This window comes from Trichosurus vulpecula, chromosome 8 (assembly GCF_011100635.1).
Source record: "Trichosurus vulpecula isolate mTriVul1 chromosome 8, mTriVul1.pri, whole genome shotgun sequence".
Lineage (NCBI taxonomy): Eukaryota > Metazoa > Chordata > Mammalia > Diprotodontia > Phalangeridae > Trichosurus > Trichosurus vulpecula.
In genome coordinates this window covers 196,130,675-196,146,115 of record NC_050580.1, presented here as the reverse complement: position 1 = coordinate 196,146,115, position 15,441 = coordinate 196,130,675, and the positions used below count along the sequence as shown (strand labels likewise).

At 47.7% G+C, this 15,441-nt stretch overlaps 1 protein-coding gene across 1 annotated transcript in view; it reads left to right on the top strand.

Moving 5' to 3' along the window:
• Positions 1 to 15,441, top strand: part of SPTBN5 (spectrin beta, non-erythrocytic 5) — an 84,710-nt gene that overhangs the window by 16,335 nt on the left and 52,934 nt on the right. The window contains 14 exon segments of the mRNA XM_036736689.1: positions 37 to 145; positions 932 to 1,084; positions 2,459 to 2,589; positions 3,583 to 3,825; positions 4,836 to 5,123; positions 6,223 to 6,463; positions 7,264 to 7,403; positions 7,920 to 8,019; positions 9,766 to 9,936; positions 10,810 to 10,974; positions 11,304 to 11,530; positions 12,993 to 13,179; positions 13,775 to 13,975; positions 14,964 to 15,080. Coding sequence (XP_036592584.1) covers positions 37 to 145; positions 932 to 1,084; positions 2,459 to 2,589; positions 3,583 to 3,825; positions 4,836 to 5,123; positions 6,223 to 6,463; positions 7,264 to 7,403; positions 7,920 to 8,019; positions 9,766 to 9,936; positions 10,810 to 10,974; positions 11,304 to 11,530; positions 12,993 to 13,179; positions 13,775 to 13,975; positions 14,964 to 15,080 — 2,473 coding nt within the window.

The window sequence follows — 15,441 nt, the reverse complement described above, 5'->3', positions numbered from 1 at the left end:
GATGCCCTCACGACGATCTGTCCGCTGGGGCACTCAGGAGATCACCAGCCCATTGGAGCTAGATCTTCATTTTGACCCTGAAACAATCTGTAAGACCCAGGAGCACCTGAACCAGGAGTACCAGGGCCTACAGGCCTTGGCACAGGTATTTGATTTATGTCCTTGGAAAGTGCCACTTCTGAAACAGTAGTCCTCAAAGCATGGGTCTCTGAGACACCTTCTGAGGAGCTGCAAGGTCAAAACTATTTTTATAATAATACTAAAATATTTTAATTTTGAACATGGTAAATATCAATAGACGTAAACCACATAAACAATCAAAAATCTCTGAACTCAATAATTTTTAAAATGTTATTTTTAATCTAGTATTTATTTTTAATATTTTTTTTCTAAAATTTTGTATTCCAAATTCTCTTCCCCACTCCAGACTTTCCCCCATCCATTAAGAAGGCAAGCGATATGATATCAATTCTATATATGAAATTATGCAAAACATAATTCCATAGTAGCTATGTTGCAAAAAAATTATAAAATGAGAAAATTGTATTTTAATTTGCACTCAGAGTCCATCAAAAATTCAGTAATTTTTTAAGAGACACTGAGACCAAAAACTTTGAGAAATGATGTTCTAACAGCTCTGTGAATGTCTTTCACTCTCTCCTTCATTCTTCATCATCTACAACCCTCAGACCATCAAGTTCTACATGGCAGGAAACCTGGGAAAGCAGGAAAATTCTGGGAGAGGGGCTGGGGCCTTGAACCATAAGACTCAAGGAGAAGTAGGGCTGAGGACCTGAGAAACAGCTGATTCCTCCCATCTGACCTCCTCTCAGCTGCCTAGAAGGAGCTGGTGGTAGGGGACGCTTCTCTCTCCTCTCTGCTGGGTGCCACTGCCTTCATTCTGAGGCACCCTGGACCTTTCTGTCTTTAGCATCGCAGGACCCGACTAGAAGAAATGTCCACATTGTTCAGCTTCTATGATTCTTGTGGAGAACTCCAGTCCTGGCTAGAGGACCAGAAAGTGTTGTTCCAGACTCTGAACCCCCAGGCTGAGAATGTGGAGGTCGACAGGAATAAATTTGAGGTATAGCCGTGGGCATGCTAGTAAATGTTTAACCACCAGCTTTCCAAAAAGAAAAAAAAAGCTCAGTTCGCACTTGCAAATTTAATCTGCATTATTAGCATATTTTCCATAAGTTTCTTGAGTTTAGATCAAAGGTGTCAAACTCAAAGCCAATGGATCTCAAGCAGCTAGCAAAACTCCAGTGCAGTAGAACCAGATTAATATGTAATTGGGAAATGTTTAACAAAATAAAGATACAATACAACGTAGATAATGTCAATTTGTGGTTTTCTAAGTCACTGTGAGCTCTACAGGGATCCCCCACACTGCTGGTCTAGACAATCAGCAAAACCATAAATCAAACCTTGATTTGTAGCATCTGCCCACTTCCATGATGCAAATACTGAAACTGCAAATTTAACATTCGGCTCTTGGGACTGGCTCAAGTACAGATCCACACTGGAGGAAAGAGGTTTCCAGAGCATTTAAGCCTGTGTTCTCCCACCTCATCCATGACTGTCTCCTCTCCTCTCAATCCTCTTCACTTCTATATTAAGTCATTTGCCCAAGCTCACATGCACAGGGGGTTCAAATCTCAGCGCTCTCTCTCTCTCTCTCTCTCTCTCTCTCTCTCTCTCTCTCTCCTGCATATTGACTTATAAAACCACAAATTAACATTATCTACATTGTATTGTGTTGGGATTTTATTTATTTTGCTAAACATTTTATAAATTTTATTTTAATCTGGTTGGGAACACTGGGTAGCTATGGGGCCTGTGGGCACCAGCTTTGACACCTCTGGTAGCTGACCTCACATGTACCCTCCCTGATCCAAATCTGTGAATCTCTGATTCTTCACCTCTGGTGCCAACATCCTGCAGGTTCATGTTGGTGATTTTGGCTTTGAGTAACCAAAGATCTGGGCAGCCTCTAGTCTATTCCCCTCGCTCCTGCAGGGACCCAGTTCCCTGGCTCTGGAACAATGTCTCTGGCCTCTCCAGCAAAGGGCAGGGCTGAAGTAGCAGTGGATAAAGTGCCAGGTCTAGAATCAGGAAGACTCATCTTCCTGAGTTCAGATCTGGTCTCAGACGCTTACTAGCTGAGTGACCCTGTTTGCCTCAATTTCCTCATCTGTAAAATGAGCTGGAGAAGGAAATGGCAAACCACTCCAATATATCTGCCAGGAAAACCTCAAACGGGGTCACGAAGAGTAGGACATAACTGAAAAATGGCTGAACTGAAGGACGGAGGTATCACCATGGAGAAGCAGAATTAGGAGTTCTCTCTTTTCCTGGGCTAGGACATGGGGGCTGTAGGGATGAGGATGAGGATGAGGAAGAAGAATGCATTCAGAATAGCCCCTCTCCCCTCACCCCTTGCTCTCTCCTCACTCAGAATTTCCTCACCGCTCTGGCTGTGGGGAAAGGACACTTGGCAGAGATCAGCAGCTCTGCCGAAAAGCTGAGGCAGAGAGTTCCTGATCACACAGCCAAGATCCAGCAGTGGCAACAGGAACTGGGCCAGAGGTGAGACAAGAGTGAGAATTCAAAGGGAGAAGGGGGAAAAGGGGGTGTCTCTGATGCTTGTTTGCTTTGATCCCTGGGATGGGATAAGAGATCTGGAATAGAACACTAAGACTATGGAATCTTAACTGCCAAGCTTGGCCCTGGGAGAGATGCATCCTCTTCCTATTATCAGAGAGGTGGGGGACTATGGGTGTACAATGTTGTATATGCTGTCAGATGAGGTCGTTGTGTTGGATTAATACAAGGCTGGGGAGCCTGCCTCCAGGCAACATGGTCCTCAAGTGTGGCCCTTTGACTGAATCTAATTCACAGAACAAATCCCCTTAATAAAAGGATTTGTTAATAAAAGGATTTGTTAATAAAAGGATTTTTCAGCCAAATGCTGAATTAAGTCTCTTCACTCCATCAGAAAGGATTTATTGGGGGTGGGGGGTGGGGAACAGCACCAGTCTAAGGATTCCGACTTGTTCTGTAAAACTTGGACTCAGTCAAAAGGCTGCATCCAAAGACCTAGAAGGCCACATGTGGCCTCCACAGGTTCCCCACCCCTGGATTAATGAATTGGTTGGTTTTGCTGAATTTTTTTTTTATTCTTTGTTAAGAGGCTGGGCAGGAGAGGAGCACATTTAGAAGTGAATATGATATAAAAACAAGGAATAGCAGTAAAGCAGAGAGAGAGAGAGGAGAGAAAAACCAATCAGCAAGCTTTTTTCAAGTGTCTATCATGTGCGAAATTCATACAAAGACAAAAAATTGAAGCCAACACAAGGAGTTTGAGAGAGAAGTTCTAAGATTGAGATGGAATGCAGGGCTCCTTGGACAGATGCAGGGTCTGAGGAAATGGATGGTAGACTGGAGCAAAGGGTAGCCCGATAGACTTGAGATAGGGAGAAGGTTAGCCTGGAAACCTCTGGTGAATGAGGCCTGTCCAGGAGATGGGGAGGACAAGATGTCTCAGCCAGGATGAGCTGCTGGTCTCTGTTCCCTGGATAGATGGGAGCAGCTGGAGGCCCTGAAGGAGGAGAAGGGATCACATCTGGCAAGCATGGCAGATGTACACAGCTTCCTGCAGGAGTGTGGACCTACCCAGACCCAGCTTCAGGATATCATGGCAAAGCTAGAGTCTATGAGGCCGGCAGACTCAGTGGGCAGCTGTCAACGTTCCCTGCGGTCAACCCAGAATGAGATCTTGGTGCTAGAGCGCAAAATCTGCTACCTCCTCAGTGTGGTGACCAAGTAAGGTCTGGGCCCAGGAGGGTTCTGGAGGTGGCCAAGTAGGAGTAGGTGGCTAGAGAGGGAGAGGAAGAGAGTGGTGTAGCGGATAGAGGGCCAACCATGGAGACAGAAGGGTCTGCCTCTGAGGCACACTATCTCCATGTAACCTCCAAACATGCCATTCAAACCTTCTGTGCTTCAGGCAACTTGCTAAAATCCCCTATTACAGATGAATAATTTGCTTATCAATTGAGGGAAATTTCCTATATTGATAAAAATACCAAGTCCAGGCATAAATCAGATTATAGAAAGTCATCCTGATAGAGTGGATAGAGTGCCACACTGTAACTCAGAAAGAGTTGTGGCTTGAATCATGCCTCTGATACACAACCAGCTGTGTGAGCCTAGACAAGTAATTTAACTTCTCGGCATCCCAGGTAATTCTCCAAAATCCTAAGTGTGTGATGATCTAGAGGGAGCCTCCTCACTGAAATCAGAATGCCAGTGGGATCACAGGACCAATAAAAAATAATAAACGGAAGACAAAAGGAGAGATGGGAGAGGAGGTGGGGAAAAGGTTGAGGAAGATTGGTGGGGAGTGGAGAGTTGAAAGATTTACAGGGAACTTCTGCTGTTCCTACCCCAAGCATTATGAGGGATCCTTGGGGGAGGGAGAGGGAGAGGGAGGGGGAAGGGGGAGGGAGAGGGACAGGAAGAGGGAGAGGCAGTGGGGGAGGGGAGGGAGAGGGAGAGGCAGTGGGGGAGGGGGAGGGGGAGGGAGAGAAACGTTTTCTCCTTGAGTAGACTCTTCATCATAGGCTTGACCAGAAAGGATTTGGGGATGGTGGTGCCAGCGTGTGTGTGTGTGTGTGTGTGTGTGTGTGTGTGTGTGTGTGTGTGTGTGTGTGTGTGAAGGGGGGTGTGGTGAAGGGGAACAGTCGTACCCAGCAGAAGGTGAGGAGGGTGAAGATACTTAGTACCTGAGATACTTCCAGTCCTTCCAAGGCAAGCCGGCCTCTCTGTGCCCCCAGGATTGAAGAGACAAGCCCTACGGAGAGCCCAGCATTGCGGCAACGAGTGGAGACCCTGCAGGCCCTACTGAAGCAAGTTCAGGAACAGGCTGCCCAGGCGGCCCAGACCCAGACCCAGGCCCAGGCAGGGCACAACTTCCTGAGGGAGAGTCGGCAGCTGCTGCTATGGGCAGAGGGCGTTCAGTCCCAGCTAGAGAGCAAGGAGATGGGTGTGGACGTGGCCTCAGCCAAGCAGCTGCTGGAGGAGCACAGAGACCTGCTGGAAGAGATCCGTGTCCAGCAAGAGAGGTAGGGGCAGCCTGGGGAGGGGGAGGTGGGGAGCAGAGGGAGCCTCCGTAGGAGGTCAAAGAGGGCTGCTTGCCTGAGACTGACCATTTTCATCCTTAAGGCTTAGATCATGAACCCCAGGTTTCTGAAGAGGTGCAATATGGGAATCCTCAAGGCAAAGCACATAGGGTCTGCTCTGGGCCTCCTGAGAGGTCTAAGGCACTCTGGTCTGGAGCAGCACAGCCAAGCTCTTAGGTCAAGGTGGAACAATCCCACAGTAACCCCTCAGCTCTCCAAAATCATTCTATGCCCCAAAGTCAACCTCCAGCGCTAAATGGACCATCCCATTGGCCTAGTGTATCCACCACTGTAAATATAATAAAGCCTGCATATGCTTTAATTTGTTTAAGCGTTAGCAGGGCAGATAGGCAGACCTAGAGTCACTAAGGCCCATGTTCAAATCCCACCTGACACTTGCTAGCTGTGTGATGACAGGTAGGGTAGGTAGACAGACAGACAAAGGGAGAGTAGATAGACAGACAGAAGGAAAGTAGATGGACAAACAGTAGACAGACAGACAGATAGTAGATAGCAAATGGGCAAAAAAAATAAATAGACAAATAGATAGACAGACAAAGAGAATGTACTGGTAGGGGGCACTATGGAAGTCAAGAAGGAATAGGCTTTGGGAGATAAAGTCCAGACAATGAGTGAGGTGAATCATAGCTGGAGCCTTTCCTAAAGTTTAGGTGGTCCCAGGAAGCAAGTCACCAACCAAGAGAGCAGGGAAACGGGAGCCATAACCAGAGGGCTGGATATTGACTTAGAAAATCCCATATTAAAATTATTTATGCTCCATTGCATTTTATTTATTTTATTAAATATTTCCCAATAGCATTTTAATCTGGTTCTGTCTGCATTGGCCTGTACGCCACATGTTCAACACCTCTGCCTTAGAATATTAATCTAAATAACACACTTGAGTCTGTCCTGAGTCCTTCCTTCCTGGTGAAGGGTAACAAGGTGTTTCCAGTATCAAAGATATGAAAATTAATTAGATTGGGGAATAGGGGAGAAGGAGAGGAGCTGATTAAGGCTTGTTATTTCTTCTCCTGGGCAGGATGAGACAGCTGGAGTCTCGGGGCGCACAGCTAGCCGGCTTGGAAGCCCAGGACTCCCAAGCGGTGGCCAATGCACTGAAGCAGTTGGGTCAGGAGGCACACAGAGTGGACATGGCATGGGAGCGGTGCCATCAGCAGCTGCAGCAGGAGCTGGAGCTACAGATGTTTGTCCGGGAAGCCAATGGCTTCAGTGCTACCTGTGCCAACCATGAAGCATTCCTTCGACTGGACAGCCTTGGGGTATGCAGCCGAGCCTGGGGCAAACCGCTTTGGGATATGGAGCTGGGCTGGGGATGGGGTTGATTCTGAGAGCTCCAGGATCAGAATAATAATTGCTCACAATTGTGATTTGAGAGGCACCATGATATAGCAAATGGTTAAACTGGCCTCAGAGCCATAAATGTGTGGGTTTGTGCTCCCTCTGACTCATGCTGGCTATGTGACCCTAGGTGAGTTCTTCTCCGTGTTCTAAACAATTCTCTAAGATCATGGGTTGCAGAAAAGATGATGGCCTGCATTGGGAGAAGAATTCTTGCCCTGGGAGTTCATTTATGCCAATGAAATCACAGGTCCAATACTGATCCACTACCTATTTATGATTTTCACAATGCTCTAAGGGGCAGCTAGGTGGCACCCGGCCCTGAAGTCAGGAGGACCTGAGTTCAGATCTCAAGGTACTTACTAGTTGTGTGACCCTGGACAGGTCACTTAACCCCAATTGCCTCAAAAAAATGCTCTAGATAACATTATCTCATTTGATTCTCACAACCCCACAAGGAAGACAGCGGGAGAAGTTTTCAGTCCCGTTTTAAAGATGAGAAAACTGAGGCCCAAAGAGGTTAAGTGACTTGTCCAAGGTCACAGAGCTAACGAGTGACAGAGCAGGTGCTCAAACCCAAGTTCTAAGTCTGAAACAGTGGCATCAGCCTTCAGGAAAAAGAGATTCCTTATGTTTGCCACTTAGAGGGACGGAGGGTGGGATAGGTAGAGAACGTCTCCCTTCCTGAGACTGGGAAGTAGCACTATGTCTGTGTCCCCAGGAGGACGTGGGTGAGGTGCAGAACTTGTTGCAACAACACCGGGAATTTGACCAGCTCCTAGAGACCTTGGGTCGGCGTGCAGAGAGCCTGAGGTCCCATGGGGAGAGGCTGACAGAGAAGCAACACTTTGCTACCTACATGTGAGTTTGGGGTCTAGGCCTTCAGGGTTGGGGCACACGTCTTCCTCTCCCTCTCTGCCATCTTGCCTAAGGTTTCTTGGTGAAGCTAGGGGGAGCTCAAATCAGGGGAGAGAAAGGAACCAGAAAGACAATCAGTATTTCAATTAACAAGCATTTATTAGGCAACTGCCAGTATGTGTGGTATGGGGCAGCTAGGTGGTTCGGTGGATAGAGCTCTGGACCTGGAGTCAGGTATACCTGAGTTCAAATCTGGCCCAGACTAGTTGTATGACTCTGGGCAAGTCACTTCATCCTGTTTGCCTCAGTTTCCTCATCTGCAAAATGAGCTGGAGAGGGAAATGGCAAACCATGCCAGTATCTTTACCAAGAAAACCCTAAATGGGGTCACAGAGACTCAGACAAGTAATTGACTCAACAACAACAACAAAGCACCAACAGTGGGGTGTATTTGAGCTTTAATTTTGGGGCAAGGACAGGGGCAGAATACAGCACTCAACCAGAATCCTCCATGCTCAGGATCAAAGAAAGGATAGCAAATAGCCAGGATCGATGGTCCAAACTCCAAGAGATGAGTAAGCAAAGGAAAAAGCAGCTGCTGGCTTCCCTCCAGCTACAGGTAAGTGTGGGACCCTTGGCATGGGGCTGGTAGAAACATATTTCATTGTTGGGGGAGGCTCGAGTCAGGGAGACCGATGGTCCTATCATGCTACCATCGCCCCTAAATATTCTCTCCTCCAAGCTAAACATCCCCAGTTTCTTCAACCTAGCATCACATGACATGATCTCCAGTCCCCTCACCACCTTGGTGGCCCTCAAATACTTCCAGCTTGCCAATGCCTTTCCTAAAGCATGACATCCAGACTGACCATGGTACTCCAGATATGCACTGACAACCCTCATTCTGGATGCTACGCTTCTCCACATAGCTGAAGATCGCCTCAGCCTTTTCGCTCATGTGTCCATGTTGATTCATACTGAGCTTGCAATCTACTAAGCCACTTCTCATAAGAAATTCTGCCTAGCTAGGTCTCATCTCTTTTTTTTAACGTCAAGTCAATTTTCTGAGCCCAAGTATAAGAACAGAGACACACAGATCTATAGTTGGAAGGGAACTCAAAGTACAGCCCTAATAGATTCTGGCCAAGACAACTGGCTCCTAGGTGGATGCCTAGCAAATCACCTACAGGTTGAGGGAGGATGGCTTGTCCCACCTACCTCTCCCCAGTCCCTACCTCCTCCTTCTCCTCCGCCTCCTCCTCCTCCTCCTCCTCCTTCTTCCTCTTTTCTGGAAAAGGACCAATGACTTCACAAGGGTGGTGTCTGGCCTTGTAAGTGACTTGGATTTAAGTGAGGCAGAGCAATACAAAGTCATCAGCCTCACTGTCTCTAAGACATGCTCATACTCAAATATCAAGGTGCTACCTTACTCCTGGCAGCAGCTAGATGGTGCAGTAGATAGAGTGCAGAGCCTGGAGTCAGGAAGACTTATCTTCCTGAGTTCAAATCTGGCCTCAGACATTTATTTAGCTGGATGACCTTGGGCAAGTCACTTAACCTCATTTACCTCAGTTTCCTTCTATGTAAAATGACCTGGAGAAGGAAATGACAAACCACTCCAGTATCTTTGCCAAGAAAACCCCAAATGGGGTCACAAAGAGTCAGACAGAACTGAACAACGACAACCTTACTCCCCATGGTAGCTCTTGCCCCATGTCTCTTTCCCATCCATCATGATGTCTCTGCCCTCAAGGAACATAGATAATCAAGAGGAATGTCACTGACTTCAGACTACACCTTTTGCCATAGAAGCTTAGAGAGGGCAGAGAGTAGTATGAGTAGGATTAGTGAGGAAAATATAGTGGGATTCTCCTTATTTTAGAGGCCTTAACAGGTACTTTAAGGCCCAGCCCAGGGGAGTGGCCCTGCCTTTCCTCCATTCCCCTGATTTTCTTCCCACTCCTGTTTCGTGGTATAGTGGACAAATGATGGATTTGGAGTTGAGGGTTTGGCCCGGCTATAGTCTACCTTTGTGGCCTCAAGCAAGTTTTTAAACCTCATTTGTGAAATGAGGGAGTTGTATTGCATGGATTCTAGGGTCCCTTGCATTTCTAAATCTATGATGCGATGAGCTCTCATTCTGTCTACACCTGCTCTCCAGGGCAAAACAAGGGCATCAGTCTTATTGGCACTGGAGCCTGTTCCTTCTCCCCAACCTCTGTATGTACAGAATAATCCCTTGGGCCTTTTCCTTACCCAAGGATCACCCCCCACACACATACTTTCCTTGGCCATCTTCCAACCTACTTGCCTTTACCTCTGGGGTCATGAGACTTATAGCTTCCCTGGTGGTTTCCTTGGGCAGGAATGGAACCAGGATGTGGCTGAAATGATGTTGTGGATGGAGGAGAAATGTTTAATTGCTGCAAATGAGTCATATCAAGAGCCCGGCATTGTTCTCCGAAAGCTCAAGAGACATGAGGCAGCTGAGAGTGAGGTCCTGGCAAACCAGCCAAGGGTCGAGCAGCTACAGCAGGTGGGAAAGCAGGAAACCTAGAGATGTCTCCCTGTGGGGGCTGAGCCATTGCCAATTTGTTTTCAAAACCTCAAATGAAATCTCAACAGAAACCCCCAGGGCACACACCCAATGATTGGTCCACATCTCTCCAGGGGAGCCCCAGGAGCTCTGAAATAGGCAAGATTCCAACCCTGATCTCCTTCAGACATTAATCTACCCCCTTGCCTCTGGGTAGGACTTGAAGTAGCTCATAAAGGTAGCTGTCATCTCTTTTCTTAAAAAAAAAGTATTAACAGCATCCCTGACTGATGTGTTCCAAATTCCTAATCCCACAGACATGAAATGTTCTCTAATACCCAACCTACTACTTGCTAGAGCAGTCCTGGAAAGTCTGCGTGGCTTAGATGAAAACCTGCTGGAGACCGGTGTTCAAATCCTGCCTCTGGTAGTTAATCAACCCCAAGACCTGGGCAGGCAACTCAGAACCTTAGTTCCTTCATCTATAAAGTGGGCATCATCATAATAACAATGATAATAATAATAATAATTATCTACCTCATAGAGTTGCTATGAGGAAAGCGTTTGAGAAACTTTAAAGGGCTATATAAATGTGGCTTATTGTAGCTCCCATCTTTAACTTTGCCTAGCCTTCTCACTCTCTGCCCCAGAGCTTCAGAGAGGAGCTGCCCCAGCCCATGGAACGAGCTAAGTTGCAACAGTCTCAGACCTATAGATCTTCCCCAGCCTTTCCATCCTACAAATTTTGGGGCTGCCCCCATCCAATCTTAAGTGCCTGGCCCACTGAGGGTCAACTAGCTGCCCCAGTTCAATAATAACCACCACTACGACCACTAACCTCCCACCTATCTGGGTCTTTTGCCTCTACTCTAGCTTGGAAAAGAGCTTCTAGATACCAAGCATGGTGCCCAGGATGCCATGCAAGCAAAGCTACGGGACCTGGAGAATAAGTGGAAGGAGCTGAATCACAAAATGGCAGAACGTGGAGATAAGCTACGGCAGGCAGGACAACAGGAGCAGCTCATGGAGCTGCTGCAGGTCGGCCACAACTGGGTGGGGAGAGAGTCAGAGAAAATAAGAAGCAGGAGAGGGATAAGAGAGGCTACTCTGGAACACGTAGCCTAGCTGAGGACGGGGGCCTGCCAAGGACTGTAGCTTATAGTAGGATTGGTATGGATGCCCTAAGGAAGTACAACATTTTTTGAGTACTTATGTTCTCAGCACTGTGCACAGCTCTAATTAGCTGCTTGGTACCAGCCAAATCCTCAGCCCTTTGCAGGGTAAGAACAGATCAAATTCAGCCCAGATCACTGCATCCATACCTTGCATTTGTCTGTCCTGATGAGGCACCTGTCACCTGCCCCTAGGAGGCCAAAAGCAAAATGGAGCAGATGGAACGGGGGCTACAGAGCTTAGAGATGGGTCAAGACCTCCGCTCCAGCCGAGAGCTACAAATGAAGCACAAGAGATTGGAAAGTGAGAGCCAAGAGCTGGCAGATAAGATGAGCACCATCATTACCCGTGCCCAAAGTGTTGCCACCAGTCATTTTGACTCCCAGACCATCCTGGAGGAGACACAGAAATATCTCCAAAGGTGGGCTTCCTGCTGACTTTCACCCTTGTCTCTGACACCTGTTCTCTACCGTATAGAATCCTAGATTTAGAGGGAGGGAGGTGGCATGGTGGATAGATTGTTGTACCTGGAGTCAGAAAGACCCGAGTGTAAACCCTGCCTCAGACACTTAGCTGTGTGACACTAAGCAAGTCTCTTGTAGCCTTTATTTCCTCATTTATAAAATGGGGGTCATAATAGTGCTGACCTCCAGAGGTTGTTGTGAAGTTCTCATGAGATATTTGTAAAGTGCTTTGCAAGCCTTAATGTGCTATGTCAATGTGAGCTATTCTTATTAGAGCTAGAGGTCATTGAGTACAACCCCTTCATTTCATAGCTGAGGAAACCAAGGCCAAGAGACTTTCCCAAAGTCATATAATTGGTCAGCATCTGAGTTACAATCTGAACTCTGTTTCCTGGCTCCAAGTCAAGCACTGCATTTCCCCACACTACGCTGGTAACTTCCAAGCTGCTCTCTTCCTAGAAAGGACAGGAAGGCATCACCAGCTTATACCTGAGCTGGTCCAAAATTCTTTCAGACCCGAGGCTGACTGTTTAGGGATGGAAGCCATTGGGGATCCTATATGGGGGAACCTAGAGGGATAAACCGAGTTGGTGCTCTCAGGTCATGGTTTAGGACGGGAATGGACCCTAGCAGCCATTGAAGCCAGCCCTTTCGTTTTATTCATAGAGAAACTGAGAGCCAGAGAAATTAAATGACTTGGTCAGGGTTACGTAGCTAGCAAGTGTCTGAGACAAGATTTGAACCAAGGTCTTTCTGACCTGACTGAAAGTCCAGTATCCAACAACTCCTATTTCTACAGCACATCAAGGTTTACAGCATGCTTTCTTTAAAACACCCTTGTGCAGTAGATAGTATAAGCATTATCACCCCTATTTTCCATATAAGGAAACTGAGGCACAGAGGGACTTTGCACAGCCAATAAGTGTCTGAAGAGGGATTTAAACCCAGGTTTTCCTGACTCCAAGTTCAGTGCCCTATCCACTATGCCATGCTGGGGAGGGTGGCACAGTGGTTAGACTGTCAGATCTGGAGTTAAGAAGAACTGAGTTCAAGATCCATCTCACACACTAACTAGCTCTGTGACCTTGAGCCAGTCACTTAAGCGCTGTCTGCCTCAGTTTCCTCATCTGTAAGATGGAGATGACAGTAGCACCTGCCTCCAGGGTTGTTGGGAGGACCCAGTGAGCTGATAAATGTGTAGTGCTTAGCGCAGTGCCTGGTCTGCAAATGTGGACTGTTACCATTACCATCATTACTGAATACGAGTCAGGACCAGGCAGAAGCAGCCCAAAGCATGCCCACTCCTGATTCACAGCGCCCAGCAGCATCTTTGATCTTCACCCATGTCCTAGTTCATTCTCGGCCTGGCCAAGGGGAGGGAAGGACCGTCCATTCCCCCTGTCCCCTCTCTCCTCCCAGATTTCAGGTGCTTCAGGGGCCGCTGGCAGCACGCAGGCAGCAGCTGCAGGCTTCGGTCGAGCTTCACCAGTTCTACCACTTGCAAGGCCTGGAGATCACCTGGGTGAAGGAGCGCATGCCTGGTGCCAGCTCCACGCGCTGCGGCAGGTCCCTGGATGCAGCCCAGAGGCTTCTGTACAAGCACAAGGTGACGCCAACCCTGCCTCCCTCCCTCCCTCCTCAGCCCCTTGCATCCCGACCATCTCACTCCCTGCACCGCAGCCACCTCCTGCTCCCAGCCCTCTGAGTCTCTAAGCTCTCTGGATTCCTCCCCTGGTGGTCGGATCCTATCAGCGCCCACACTTCGGCTGCTTTGATGTTGAGGTTCTTGATGGGATGGTCACCTCCAACCACCATGTGAACGAGGTCGGCTAGGTAGTACAGGCAAGAGTGCTGGGCTGATAGCCAGAAGGACCCGAGTTCAAATTCTGCCTCAGACACAGAGTAGCTGTGTGACCCTGGGCAAGCTATTTATTCTTTTGTGCCTCGGTTACCTTACCTGTAAAATGGAGTTAATAATAATAGCACCTGCTTCCCAGGGTTACTGTGATGATCAAATTAATTAATATATGGAAAGCACTTCACAGACCTTAAAGACTGGTGTAAGTTCTAGTTGTTTTTTTATTATTATTATCACAAAGACTAATTATTAGTAGTTATTGTCATCTTCATCTGGGCTTCTGGACACTCTGGAGCACAAAATTTAGCCCCAGAGGGACCTCATTTTCCCCTTCTGTGCCCAGGAGCTTCAGGCAGAGGTGAAGGCTCACCAGGTCCAGATGCAGAAGGTGCTGGCATCTGGGCAAAGCATGGCAGCCTGCGGGCACCCTTCTGCACAGGACATCACGGATCGGTGCCAGAAACTGGAGAGGTGCTGGCTGGAGCTGAATGAGGCCTGTGACGGGAGAGCCAGGCAGCTACAGCGCTCTATTACCTTCTATCAGGTATGAAGCAAGGGATGGGGTGGGGGATTGGGGGAGCAGGTCACTCAAAAGTCCAGGAACAGATCCCAAGAGAGGAAACAGCACAGGATTTGGAAATGGTCGAGTGACTCATCGTGGCTTATCCAATGGCAAGGAAGGGTCAGAGCTAGGTCTTTCTGACTCCAAGCCCAGCACACTATCCACTGTCCCACACTTCCCTTCAATAATTATACAAACAATAATAATAATGGTAAAGATGAGTAAACATGCTGTTTATGTCCTTTCATTCTTGGGGGAAGTGATGGTAAATGGAGAGAGTCTGTAGGGTTGGTAGAGGTTGGGCTTGCCTTTAGTAAGGAGTCTGCATGGTACGGAGGTTTGTCATCGTTCAGCCATTTCTCAGTGGTGTCAGACTCTCCATGACCCAGGGGTGTCAGACTCTCCATGACCTCCTTTTGGGTTTTCTTGGCAAAAGATACTAGAGTGGTTTGCCATTTCCTTCTCTGGCTCATTTATACAGATGAGGAAACTGAGGTAAACAGCGGTAAGTGATTGGCACAGGGTCACACAGCTAATAAGTTTCTGAGGTTGGATTTGAACCCACAAAGATGAGTCTTCCAGATTCCAAACCCGATGCTCTATTCACTGCACCACCCAACCTCATTTATCTACTAGCCATGTGACCCTGGGCAAGGCACTTAATCTCTCTGTGTCTTAGTCTCTTCACTAACAAAATTGGGGGGAGGAGATAGAGGATCTCTACCCCTTGATGGCCTCTAAGGTTCCTTCTAACTCTAAATCTGAGATTCCATGACTCCTGAAAAGGTGGGAACAAGAACCAGGTTCATGAGTGTTGGTACAAGAGTGTAAAACCATGAGCATCAGGGAATGGATGACACTTGTAGGGGAGAATAGGCACTTTGTTGCTGTTCCACATGAAGCGGCATTCTAGGACCAAAGCAGGGTGGCATCCTGAGAGTACCCTAGCTGACCACATCTCTCCTGGCAGTACTTGCTCGATGTATCAGACTTGGAAGGCTGGTTGGGAGAGAAGCGGCCTTTAGTGAGCAGTCAAGACTATGGCAAGGACCAGTTGGCCACCATGGGCCTCATCAAGAAGCATCAGGTACTTTCCCCCGGGGAAGCTCAGTAAGTGCAACCCCAGAATATTTCATGGAGTGCTGTAGCTGGAACGGGAAGGGAAGGGAACAGGGAATTTTAAATCTTTTAAAATCATGTCACAGTAATTTTCTGGCCCCCACTGCCTGAAGGCTAGGGGTGTTATATTTCATCTCTCCCTAGGGTTCTGCAGTGCACTGGGGGCAATCACCCATTAATTATGTTCTTCCAATTTCAGCGGGCTGAGCACCCCAGTTCCATTTAACCATTTATAGTCAGCTTTTACAGAGGGATATTTATTTCAAAGGTACAGCAAGAATACACACAGGGACACACACACACACACACACACACACACACCCCTCCAC